Raw genomic sequence first — 12,523 nt, 5'->3', positions numbered from 1 at the left:
TTGCACAGCCGTCCGTCGTGTCATTAATCAACGCCGGCCGAAATGGAGCACGAAGCGAATTGTAATTGAAGGGTAATTCCAGCTTTCTGTATAAATCACGAGGCACAATAATCTACAGTAATTACTATCAATCGGCCGGTGGTTTCGTAGTTTCATCCGCTACACGGTCGAGCGCCGCGCTGTCCCTTGAGCTCCGCTTTACCTCTAAACCGTATTTATACTCTCAAGTTTAGGCATTGAAATTCAACGACGCAACGTTAACGACTAGCAATTACTCACACTTCCCCGCCATACAAACTTTTACATCCCCACTAAAGTTCCTTCGTAGCACCGATATTAACATTACTGTATTTTCTGAGAAATTAAATGGAATGTCCTCGACAATTGCTTCTGTGCCTTCTGACAATTAGCTAGCTAACTTCGCTTCTCGATCTAGCTCAATGATTCCCAAACTGTGGATCGTGACGCGCTTTCTGAAGGGTGGCCACAGTTATTTTCAGTTGGTCATTTCTAACACTTATTCGTTTTAATTATTAAGTGAGAATTATATTCTGAAATACCTATTTTTATGTGTGTTTCTTTACCTTATTAAATTTACGCAGGGGAACACTGATCTAGCTTATAACACTGGCATATTTAGGAAGAGAAGCCTTTCAATCAGATCCCATAATTACTAAATTTCTCCTCCATTCGATATTATAATGACCGACACAAGAGATCTCCTTTAGCCACTGTCCATACCAACCAGCATTTCAAACTTACACTCACGCAGCGACCGCCGTGCCATTAGTCCCAGTAAAGGGTCGCAATTCCTCCATCCCGTCCGTTCGACAGCCGCATAGGATGTTTATAAATCTCGGCTGATTTGAAGCAACGATCGAGTGTAATACAGGCGAGTGTGTAACGCTGCAACCTCGAATCCACATCCGTTATATGCGTACAAATGGCGTACAACCGCAACGTATCAATATTACGAGCGTGTTACGAGCCCACGCCGATTTCGATGGATCGAGTGTGCGGCGAGCACTGTGCATCACACATCGGTTAGCTTGCCGCGATAATCTCGCGCAGGCCTCCGCCGGAAGCACGCATTTGTTCCCCGCGTATCCATCCCCCCGGCCACCGTTCGCCGTGGGAAAATGAATGGTCGCGATTTCAAAAATTAAATCACCCTCCGCCGCAGCCGCGGCAATGATACCGAGCCCTTCCCAGATTTATTCTACGGAGCGCCTCCCCTCGCTGCGCCTGGGATTCGTTCATATTCAAGAGAAAGTCGAATTTAATTGATGCTGCGGGGAGCATCGTTTCCACATTAGCATCCGGGCGCATTTTTCATGCGAGATTTCACAGAAATTCGCTGGGATGGGCCAGGCAAACAGAATTCTCTGTTATATTCTGATATGCGAGTGGGAATGCGTTTCGGGCGATGCACAAGTGAAATTACATTTCAGAGTAATGTTGATGGAGGAAAGCTGTGCTTGGTAAGTTGGGGGTTTCATTTTAAACGGAATTGAAAGTTTAAGAAATGAGAGAATTTATTCAGAGTTATTTGAAGAGACGAAATCCAATAAGAGCCAGAAATTAAGTTTCTGAAAAATAGAATGCGAATTCAGTACAATTTCGCGTAACTAATCGCCTGGCGATAATTACAGTAATATTTTCCACAATCGATTACACCCGGAGCTCGAATAGCAGCGCCTCATTGCACGAAAACGGGAGGGAGGAAGGGGAACGATTAAAATTGACGCGTACGAAAATTAAGTTCGCTGTAATGGCTGCTGGCGTTTCGCGTAGCGTAAAAAAAAGTCGCTATAACAGAGAGTTAGTCTCGGGTGGAGGAGAGATCGCGGCGGCCCGTGGAAGTAAGGATTTTTTCAGGTAGAAAATTAAAGCGAGAGCTTAGGAGAAGCCCTTGAAATAAAACACTAATTCGGCGGATCGATGCGTTCTCTAGAGTTCGTCAACGGGAGAGAGCGGGAGAAAGTGGAGGGTAGTTTCGAGGGGGAGAACGTATACGCGGGGGGTTGGTGCACGACCAACTTCAAAATATTAGTGGCAGAGATGCACCAAGGTTTTCACCCCCTCGCCGCTCGCCTGATTAAAGCCGGTGGAAACTCTAAAGAGATAATTCATCGCCAAGTTTATTCGCGTTCCGCTTGCTTCGCCGCTTCGAATGAAATTTACGCTATCCACGCACGATGAAATGGATTCCATATTCAGCTATTTCACCCTATTTGGAGGGAAAGAAATAAGGGTACGTATTATTAATTTTCTCGCGCGAGCATAATGTTTCATGAATTGGAAGGAAGTTCTTGGAATAAAATCAGAAGCATTGCCAATTTTTAATGTTCCACATCGAATAACGTATATTCCGACTAAACAACCTTTAGTAAAAGAGTTCCAGAACCCATTAACCGAGTAATAATACAAATCTCGCGAATGTGTCGGCGGAAAAGTGATCTTCGAGCGTACAGAGGGAAAGGGTAGGATTCGCGAGTCGGGGTGGTCCACCCTCAGCGTCAAAAGGGTAGCTTCGCCGGTGGGGGTGGTCGAGGTCGACTTAAAAGGGTGGAAATCGCACAAAGTGTCGTAAGAATTATCGAACTCGAGGCTCAAGAATGCGGAAAATTTCGGCTTCTCGCTATGCGACTGCGATTCCATCTTGGCTTCGCAACCCCTGTCTTTCCCGCCTTCCCCGCCTTGGGAGGAACTACCCTTTCTCACCATTCTGTCCGTTACGCCTCTCGTGCCCCCGCGTTTCTATATCTCGCCGTGCTCTCCTTTACTCTTTTGCTCGTTGAACCCCTTTGACAGACACACTTCTAAGAAGTTTTTGCGTTTCCAAACGGAAAGACCGCCGGCACGCGGCATCCTATACGGGTATACCTGGTGGCTGGCTGCCTTTACCAGCAACCAACCGCCCTCTTGGTATGTACACGCTTTTTACCCCCTTGTACGAGCCCCTTCCCGCTCGTTTCTCTCTCAATCACCCCTTAATGCACACTCCAGCCCCGTGTCTACTTCAATCCCTAATGCTCGCCGCTTTTGCGAGGCGAGCCGGACGAACGAGTTCCTCTCCTCCGCGTAACATGTGACATTTATCGACTCTACGTGCGTCATACTTGACTCGACGTGTCGCTAATATCATTCCTGTCGACGGCGCGGCAGTATTAGCGGGTGGACATTCTCTTAAGCGCGGGCGTCGATCTTCGTTTCCCTTGCTCGTTTTCGTGTCGAGGAATGGAATCGACTGGGCACTGTCTGGATTAGAGGAGTCAAGAGGAATTCAAATGATAAGGTCGTAGGATGTTTCCGTTGAATTCCAGCTGTTACTGCAAAACTATGAGAAGCAAAGGTAGGTACCACGTTTCATAACTTTCCTTGATCCATTCGGCACGGTACTTGCAAAACCGAAACGCTGGGCTCGAGTAGCAGAATCCAGGAAATCGACGAAATCTTTTCCGCCCGTTTACGAGTGACCCTTAATTTCCTCGGGTACCAATTTCGCGACCCTCGAGACCTGACATCCACAACGCTAACCAATCAATAACGTCGCGAGATAACCCACAGAAGCGAAACGGCAGATAGGGTAGACGAAAGAAAAAGAGTCTATCGAGAGGAGGAACAAGGAGTAGATAGAGAGAGAGAGAGAGTCCCTGGATGGGGGCACATAAAACCGTTCTCTATGTCACGAAGGATTTTCCTGCCGCTATCCACACGGGATAACCAGAGAAGTGAGCGGGTTATGGTCCGAAGATCCCTATCGGTTTCCACCTTCTTCGAGGATGGGTTAAGGGGTCGAAGAGTTTCGCGCGTACAGAGGGCCAAGGTGGGATGGCGAAGGGGCGGCTGGAGGAAAGCAGTATCTAGAAGTTGCACGCCAGAGAAAGAGGGAGCGGCGAAGGGGTGCGGATGAAAGGGGAGAGAATCGGAGAGTGCCTGCGGCTGAGCACTCACTTATAGCTTCCACGGGCCCCTGGGTGCCGTATCTTTGTCAGTGGTGTCCCCGACACTACATCACCCTGCTTTATGGTGTCTAAAGTCCCCGAAAAAGCACGCCACCCCCCTCGATCCGCGATTAAGGTATTGCTGGCCAGTGTTCTCTTGCCAAATTGCTAATGTATCGCCGCGGTATCGGTAACCTTCTTCTGCATTCCCACCCAGTGAATTCGGCAAATGCAAAGTGCTGGAATACATCAGGTCTAAGGAGAATCTAGAGGGGCTTTTCTGGGATTGTCTGGGGTGGTCCACCGTTGGGTACTTTTAAATTTGACTATCTCGGAACGTGAAGGTATCCTCGATACAGCTAAAGTCGAATTTATTCTCACGCTACGGTGGTGGAATGTATTAAGATCATGTATCTAGTATCTTTTATCAGTTACGGTAACTCTAGTCTCGAGGATAGAATTCTAAATCTAATTGTACCCCTTAAGGTAAAGTTACCATTGTTGAAAGGATCACGTATCCCTTATCATTGACTATTCTACTGCCTCGCGAAGTTTGCCAAGGATCGGTAAGCACCTTTCCCATTTAATTCCCACTTCTGGCTCTTGAATCCAGTTAGGTCTTCTGTAAAACGCAATAGTCGACCCACCGTGGAAATGCGACGGTGTCTGACAAAGTGCAAGACTACGAACCAGTGGGCGGACTTTCGAGCAGGTTAATCGCGTAAGCTCGCTTGATGTCGCCATGATGAGCGGCAAAATCACTGGCTCCAGGTGAGCATTGTTAGCCTCCGAGCTCGTGTGTCGGACACTTTAAATCCGCCGTGATCCCGCGTAAGGATTAAAGCTTGTCGGTCCTCCTCGGTTCGTTCTCTTTGCTCGTGTCGCGTGCTTTAATCCGACGTTTCTAACCTTGATTGCAACTGTTTCCGGGCCCCTCCGCCGCGCCGATGAATCCGTAAAGCGAAAGTAACGAAGCATTCGGTTGATTGCTATCGGGAAGGTGCGTGTTTCAGCGGGATTGCTTGTTCAAAGAAATTGTCCAACTTTTACTGCCTGCGACGCATGTATATTTCATCTTCGCCGAATCTGCGATGGCTTTGACTCGCCACCAGCATTAAACGCTCTACTTAATTATCCCCGTTACCTCTTTCACTCTTGTACCCTTCTCCATTTCTCTTTTACTCTTACATCGTTATTACCCTTCGCCGTAGTTAAAAAGTTCCTCACTATTCGCGCTGCTAGTGAACAGACTTAATTCCCTACCTTCGCCTGCCTTTTGATAAAACTTCCGCTAAATTCACGACTTGTTTAATGATCCCCCAAGTTCCCTCTGAATCTTTCATTCCGTTATGAAACATCAAACGTGTTCCTCTGCATTCTTCCGCCCCATCGAAGCTACAATTGATCGTCAGCCGGGGGAGCTTTGGCAGGCTTGTTTGAGAACGTCCCGTTGTCTGGTTGCAAGAAAATCTCCCTCGGTTCTTCCGCGTTTCGCATTTTTCAGTGGTCGTTAACTCCATCTGCCCCCGCGACGCGGCCCTGCCTCCTCTTCGATGTCCGTCGGTGCGAGAGTGTCACATTATTAAAGCACCGGAGTCGCGCTCCTTTCGTTTCGGCTCGCAATTAATTGAAGCTGCTGCCGAGGCCACGTGAAATAATTACGAAACACGTGGGAGAACGGGCAGAGCAGGACGGCGCGCGTTGTTGCTTGATGAAGGAGGCGAGTTGGAGGTCGTGCTGGTGGTAACTGGAACCCTCTCGTTACAATGAGACAAGCCTGACAGCGAGACCTTGTAACCTTGAGGCTGTGCTCACCCGATGGACCACTGTAACTAGCCGCGATTCTTCTTCTTTTACTGGATTTCGTCCGAGGACTATTCGCAGTGGTCTTCGATGCTCGTGCAAGTTGAGATTTATGGTCGTAGAGGGATTTTCCACGGTGTTGAAGGGAATTAGATGGAATAGAGATGTATTTAAGGGAGGATTGACATTTTTTACTATTCAATGGAATTTTCTATTTGTAATTAAATTGAAATACCACTGAAAATAGTATTTGATTTAAATGTAATAAATTTTGAGGGGTGTGGGTTCCTATATATATATAACCCAGACCTAACCCACACTCCTCAAAATCTATTACATTTAAATCAAATACTATTTTCAGTGGTATTTCAGTTTAATTACAAATAGAAAATTCCATTGAAAGCGCACAAGTGTGTTCTGTTTGTGATATAAAAAGGAGCTGTAATCCATCGTAGGTAGTAAAATCTCGTTTTTAAACGAGGATGGAGTGAAATACACATGGGATCATTGTACTTGTCACATTTAAAACTGCTTAGTATTTTGCCCATGCACGATAGGAATTCTCATCTCGCATGTTACTCGTTTAAAAGGCTTGCTAATTAATCCCCCCCCCCCCTGGTATATCTGTTTCGCCGTGGATCCACGGATTACTCTACATTTTCTGTACGCAAAAAGCATCGCTTCCTTTCAGTCGAATACAATGAATGGTGGATGCAACAAGCTCGACCAGAAGAGCTTGCACAGGAACAATTGAAATAATTGTTTTGCTGTGACGTTACTTCTCGTAAATAGCCCTTAGGCAGAAATGAGGAACAGTGGCAAAAGAAGAAGAAGAAGAATGGCACGGCAAGGCTCGCACAAAGAAACTTGGAACAAAGGACAATGTTACTGGTAGTAACTTCTCGTCTCTCTATATCATTGTTGTAGTTATTGTAATAATCTTATTTGCAAGACAAGCGTATGAAAGAATTAAAGCTCGACAAGTTGATAGTAAGATGGCTTCTCTTTCAAACTTTCGACATCTAAAATTCATGTGAAATAATTGTACAGGGGTGGATAATTTCGTATCTACAAATCTGGACGTATTTAATTGTACATTTCGAAATAAACATATTTAGTCCCATTCAATTTCCTAAATATCTAATTCAAAACAGAATCTCATGGAATTGCAGACTTGACGATCGATATAATTGAAATAATTTATGATTCATAGTCAGTGCTATAAATTTAGCTCAGAACTTTTTCTCTGTTGAAGTATCAGGGAAATTTTCTTAAAACTACTTGGCCACCCAAAGTCCCTATATCTTCCTCTGCTGTTCGTTCTTCGTAGGAAGCCTCAAAACTCTGAGCTCTTGGAATAATGAAATGGTCGGAGTATTACTCTTAAAAATGATATCGCTGGAGGATTTTTGGTGCATGGCATGCATAATCGCGTCTAGAAATTCGTTGGAATTTATCCGTTCGCTGTCAGAGCAAGGTCTGCTTCTCTTTTGCCACCTAGTTTCAAGAGCTTGGCATAGTTCGTTCGTTTTACCACCGCTGGAATTAATTCGGAAATAAATTTTCCGAAAACTATGCGTAACGTGAAGTGGGTAAAGCCGACGTGTGCTCTCAAGGGAAATGTAGTAGGTAACTAATCTAAAATCTGAACTGTCAGGATTCTTTAAAACTGTTAGTACGAATATAGAGTTCCATTAATAAATCCATATGCTATATTAAAAATGTATAGCCCTTTTCCAACAAATTTCAGGAGTGCTACATATTTTTCTGAAGTGCAATTGCAAGCCTCCCCTCTAATAAAATCATACAAACTTTCTCTACAAAAGAAGTTCAGTGAGATGCTCTTGAATTCTGCTGCCACTGAACCAACATTATCATTTTTCATCCCGTCTTATCGACTCTAAATGACCAGTCCAAGTGCTGCCACTGAATCGTCGCAATAGGATTAAAGTTTCTCGAAGGTTTACGGAAACAAACAGATGAGGAGTATGGAAGGGAAGATTGTATAAGCATCCCTTAGGTGGGCCGTCGTCGTTCTTCGCCATCTTTCCTCCAGGGGAGAGTATGAGAGTATGAAATGCGAACTGTTTACAGACAATCTTTTAAAAAGTTTCGCAACCAAACAGGGGCACATCCGATGCTGCTTCCGGCGAGCAGTTGCGCAAGAACGGTGGCTGGAGGCGACTGGCGTTCTTCGCGAAACTCCCCGCCATTATGGGAATAATGATAATGCGACGATACGTACGCGTTCTGATAAATTCTTTGTATTTTTACGTCGCGAGGCTACCCCCCAAGTTATCCAAGAAAAGAGAGTATACTAAGGAAGATAGCCCGGCAAAATTGTAGCTTCACTTATGAATAATGCTCCATCGGAAATTGCTTCCAAGTATGAACAGATTTATGGATCCTTACACTTTCCTACCGAATTCGCATGTACTCCATCCAACTGTTACTTATAGAAGTTTGTACGCACAATTTAATCACAGAATAATTCATAACAAAAGCTTTAAACACGATGCGTACGTTTCACTTTTCAATGTTCCCTCCTGGGATCCTAAATCGTCACCCCAGACGATGTCCTAAGAACTTTAAAATACAAACGAAAGCGAGATGAGTTATGGGGGTGGGTGGCCTTCGTCGCCGGGCAGAAACGCGCGAAGAAAAGGCGCTAGCTGGTGAATGGAGATGAGTAGCCGCGCATTGCTCAAAACTTGCGGCCATTACAAGAAGCTTGCATCTGGGAACGATGAAACGAGGGATTCTATCTCTGTCCGCAGCCTAGCTACGCCCCTGAACGTATCCCGGGAACTTTCTTTGGTCCCGCGAGAAGAAAGCTTCCGTGGGAAATCCGGACTTTCCCCCGCGTGGACCAACTTCCCCGTGGCTCGCGATGTTTTCGAGATTATACGTTATGACGGAAAGCCCACATTCCATGAAGAAAAAGAGAAAGTTCGGGCAAGGTGACGTTACTTTCTAACGGGGGACTTGGAGCGTAATAAGCTGGCGAAAGTGAGAGTATCGATTCTTAGGATCCGAGGGACAATGAGAAGATAATGTGTTACGACTATCTGTTTGAACTATGCAAGAAGTAATAGTAATAATTTAAGAATTCATTTACCATGAAAATTTTAGTGAGACGAAGGGTTTTTCTTCTAATTTATTTGGAGGAAGTTTCAGCTTGGACGGTATTCTGCGGTTTAATGACGAGAGTTTCGATCACAGGCTTCCAAGCGTGGATTTTCCGTGAACAGGGCGAATCAAAGAGCCGATTAACGTAGAAAGCCAATTGGGAGCTGCGTGACTGAGAACCGCAGCCCCATTTAGGGTCCGGCAGGAGGATCCTTTATGAGAATGACACGCACGATCTCCTGCCCGGCTTCGTGTCACGTAACTTGCGTAACAGGTGGCACAGAGTGACAGAAGCCACGGTTCTTTTCCCTCCGAAACACACTTACTCAGTTATATTAGAAAAGTTATCGCCCCCGGGCGACACACAGGAAAATTGAATCAGTCGATACCCGAAACTGTCACCTAGGCGGCGATATCGCATTGGAAACGAGACTTTCTCATTTCCTGGGAGGCATTTATCGGGGTGGTCAAGGGAAACCGGAAAGCATTGATCAACGGTGTCCCCAATTCGATCAGATCTTGATACAGATAATATTTTCCAAGTAGAAGCGTCGCTTTTGCAGCTATTAAACGAGCGCAAACAATTCCACTCCTTGAACGATCCACTTCAATTTATAACCGTACGAAAATTGAAGAAACGAACTCGCTCCTCGAAAGTTTCCTCCGAAATCAGCGGTATTGCTTCACTTTTATGTATCACGGGATACGAAACGTCGATCAGAGGATCGCAGACGCGGAAGAAGAGGCGGAATAAAATTTTTATTCGCTCGCCCCCGGGATCTATCAAAATAGGCCTTCAGGGCCGTGTACCTTCCTTTCCCGTGGCGAATTTTTTCTTCGACGCGCGACACGGAAAGACTTCTTAAAACTTTCGTCTGACGGCGTCGCGGAAGGAGAAGCCAGAAGTTTCGGGGACGAGCGCAAAAAGCAGAAACAGAAAACGATAGCGGAGTCGCGCGGGGGAAACAGGGATTATCAATCAGAATGACAGCGATACAGAAAAGAGCCTGGCCACATTAGTCTCCGTCCGTTGGGTTCATTCGCGCTGCCAATCATGGCAGCACTTTCAAGTCCCCGGGGAATCGGGGGAAGCGTTTCTCCTGGTATTTTGACGCGAAAAACAATAGGAATGGAAACGCTCCACGGGAGCGTGGATATGGGATACGGATTTAATTCTGAATTATTAAATTAAGATATCTGAGAGTCATCTTTCCGTTTATTAAATTGGGTAAAGTATATAATTTGTTCTTGCAAACATGGTAGTTTGCAATATTACTGGAACGAGGCAGACGTTTGCTTTTGTTTCAAAGAGTAATATAGTAATTTACTTATTTATTTATTTATTTATACTGATGTTTAGAAAAGAAGAAAGTGTAATACAGACGTTTAGAAAAAAGTATTCCTACTTGCATCGTATAGAAACATGTTTTTCCCTGAGTAAGTAGAAACGGTCTATCATGAACAGACCAAGAAGGAACCGCTTTGAACTCGTTCCACAGACATCAGAGTAAAATAATAATTCTTTTGCCATTACACGCGAGGAACACAAAGAAAAGCACTTGCAATAACATTGTAACTGTAACATAGTCGACTCTTCGATCTTCTAGTGTGAAATACTTTTTATCGAATCTAACGAGCAGTTAATACCATCCAAGTCCTCGAACTGATTTCGCAATACCCTTGCACAACCGATGAATTAACTAAATAAGCAAATACTCGGAAATAAATCACCAATACCGAGCAGCCAATATGGACGCAATTAATCTGAGATTACGCGTTACAATTCTGTATTTACCGGGACCGGTACAATCATCTGAACGTTTAGGTGTATCGTAATAATGAACACACACAAACAGGGGGGTCTATATTAATACGGAACGATCCGAAACCAGCAAACAAAGATATTTGCATTGCGCTGGTTCGTTGTAGATCTGTTTCTACGGGCTTCGTGTTTGAACACCGAGGGGGACGTTGGTTAAATGAAATTAAACCGTCTGGACGCCCGTGCCGTTGAAATATTACGTTCGCGTTATCGTTCGCGATGCACGAGAAGGCCCCAGCGGTGATTGGCTAATTAATCGCCGAGAATTTTCGGTTGTATCGAATACGCGCTGGCGGGAAACCGATATTCGCGACAGCATCCCCGGAAAACAATAAACTGCGAGAGCGGGCGGCGATGGATTCGAAAAATTTGCTCCTCCAACGGCTCTATAGATCGAATATTGCCAATCGTTTTCTATTTTTATTCGGGAATTCCAGCGTACCGGCCGATTAATCAATTACGAACGATATTTGTTCGACGACTTTGGCTTCGAAAGCTGCATGGAGGTCACTATATGTGCATCTTCTGTGGAGTCGATATTTCTGGTCCCACGCAAACGGGAATAAAAAAAAAAACGGAATCATGGATACACGGTTTTACCGAAAACGAGAAATGGGATATCAATTTAGTGGGCCGTTGCAAATATTGTGCCGTATTTCGCGATGAATTTGCTCGAGTGCTGTAGCCATAACAGGGCACGGAGTGTACAAATATTGTAGCACAAATTAAAACGTGCAATTGCCTTGTATCATAAAAAATTAAAATTTATTTACCAGCCTGCGATTGGAGGCTCCGTTGCCGAGGTAGAGGCAGTGGAAGTTTATCGTTTACAGCAAACACAAATGATTGGATGTTCCTCTTTCTTTCTTGGAAAATTAAATGCATGCTACAAAGCACGTTGATAACAATTCGTCTAATTTGCTTCCAATGTCCCAACACCAATAGAATCCAGCCTATTTCTCGAGCTAAAGTATTAAGACTGGCGCGATAATATACAAACGAAATTTATTTTCTCACTCTCAGGAACAAGATCCAGGACAGTGGAGCATATTTTGAAAAATTAAATTGAATCTAATTTAAATAGCGCGCGTTGTAAGTCGACCTAGCAGACTTTAAATTTACGTTACGTAAATTTGAGAGAAATACTCGTGCCCGAATTCTTTCGATTACTCAATCCTTTACTCTTCCTTCAATCTGAATTTAAATTTGAATGATCTGTATTACGTAATTGCTAATACACTCTACGCGAAGAAATGGATCCTCTGTGCTCGTGTGACATTTAACAGGAGGAATCGTTTCATCCTCTCTACCGTGGAAGTTGTTTGATGAACTTCATTCCAGGAAAGCCTGGGCTTTTAATATTCGCACGATATTTCGTCAGAGGCACAAAGCGTCCGAAATAGTCTACGAGCGTGAAAGCTGTCGCGAAAGAGCGTCGCTCGGACTCGACGTATATATTCGTTCATCGGTGAACGCGGGTTTTTGAAGGCGCGTTGGCCGACTTTCTTTGTGGGTCGGGCTTCGGGGACACGCGAAAAGGCAGACAATGTTAATTTTCTACCCCTCCCACTATTCTGCGTGTAAACGCGAATGCATCTACCAGTTTCGCTCCTGCTCCCATCCTACCCATTTCGCTTGTCCTTACCGCTAAAAATCGTGTTCACGTGCATCGGTTCTACTCACTTTTCCATCTGGACTGCATACTTTGATACCCGCGAGCGAGACTATCAGCAGAACGGGCGTAGACCGATCGCTGTACTGAAAAGAAACAGAAGTTTTCATGTAATAATTGAAGAATAGTTGCGTCGATTACTTGCTACAG

The 12,523-nt window shown here is 44.8% G+C and overlaps 1 protein-coding gene across 1 annotated transcript in view; it reads right to left on the bottom strand.

Annotated features, from left to right (window-relative positions):
• The window catches only part of LOC143371351 (uncharacterized), a 176,515-nt gene that overhangs the window by 73,765 nt on the left and 90,227 nt on the right, over nucleotides 1-12,523 (bottom strand). The window contains exon 3 of the mRNA XM_076816463.1: nucleotides 12,385-12,459. Within this exon, the coding sequence (XP_076672578.1) occupies nucleotides 12,385-12,459 (75 nt within the window). The remainder of the gene's footprint in view (nucleotides 1-12,384; nucleotides 12,460-12,523) is intronic.

This window comes from Andrena cerasifolii, chromosome 7, assembly GCF_050908995.1.
Source record: "Andrena cerasifolii isolate SP2316 chromosome 7, iyAndCera1_principal, whole genome shotgun sequence".
Taxonomy (NCBI): Eukaryota; Metazoa; Arthropoda; class Insecta; order Hymenoptera; family Andrenidae; genus Andrena; species Andrena cerasifolii.
This window is presented reverse-complemented; position numbering and strand designations above follow the sequence as displayed.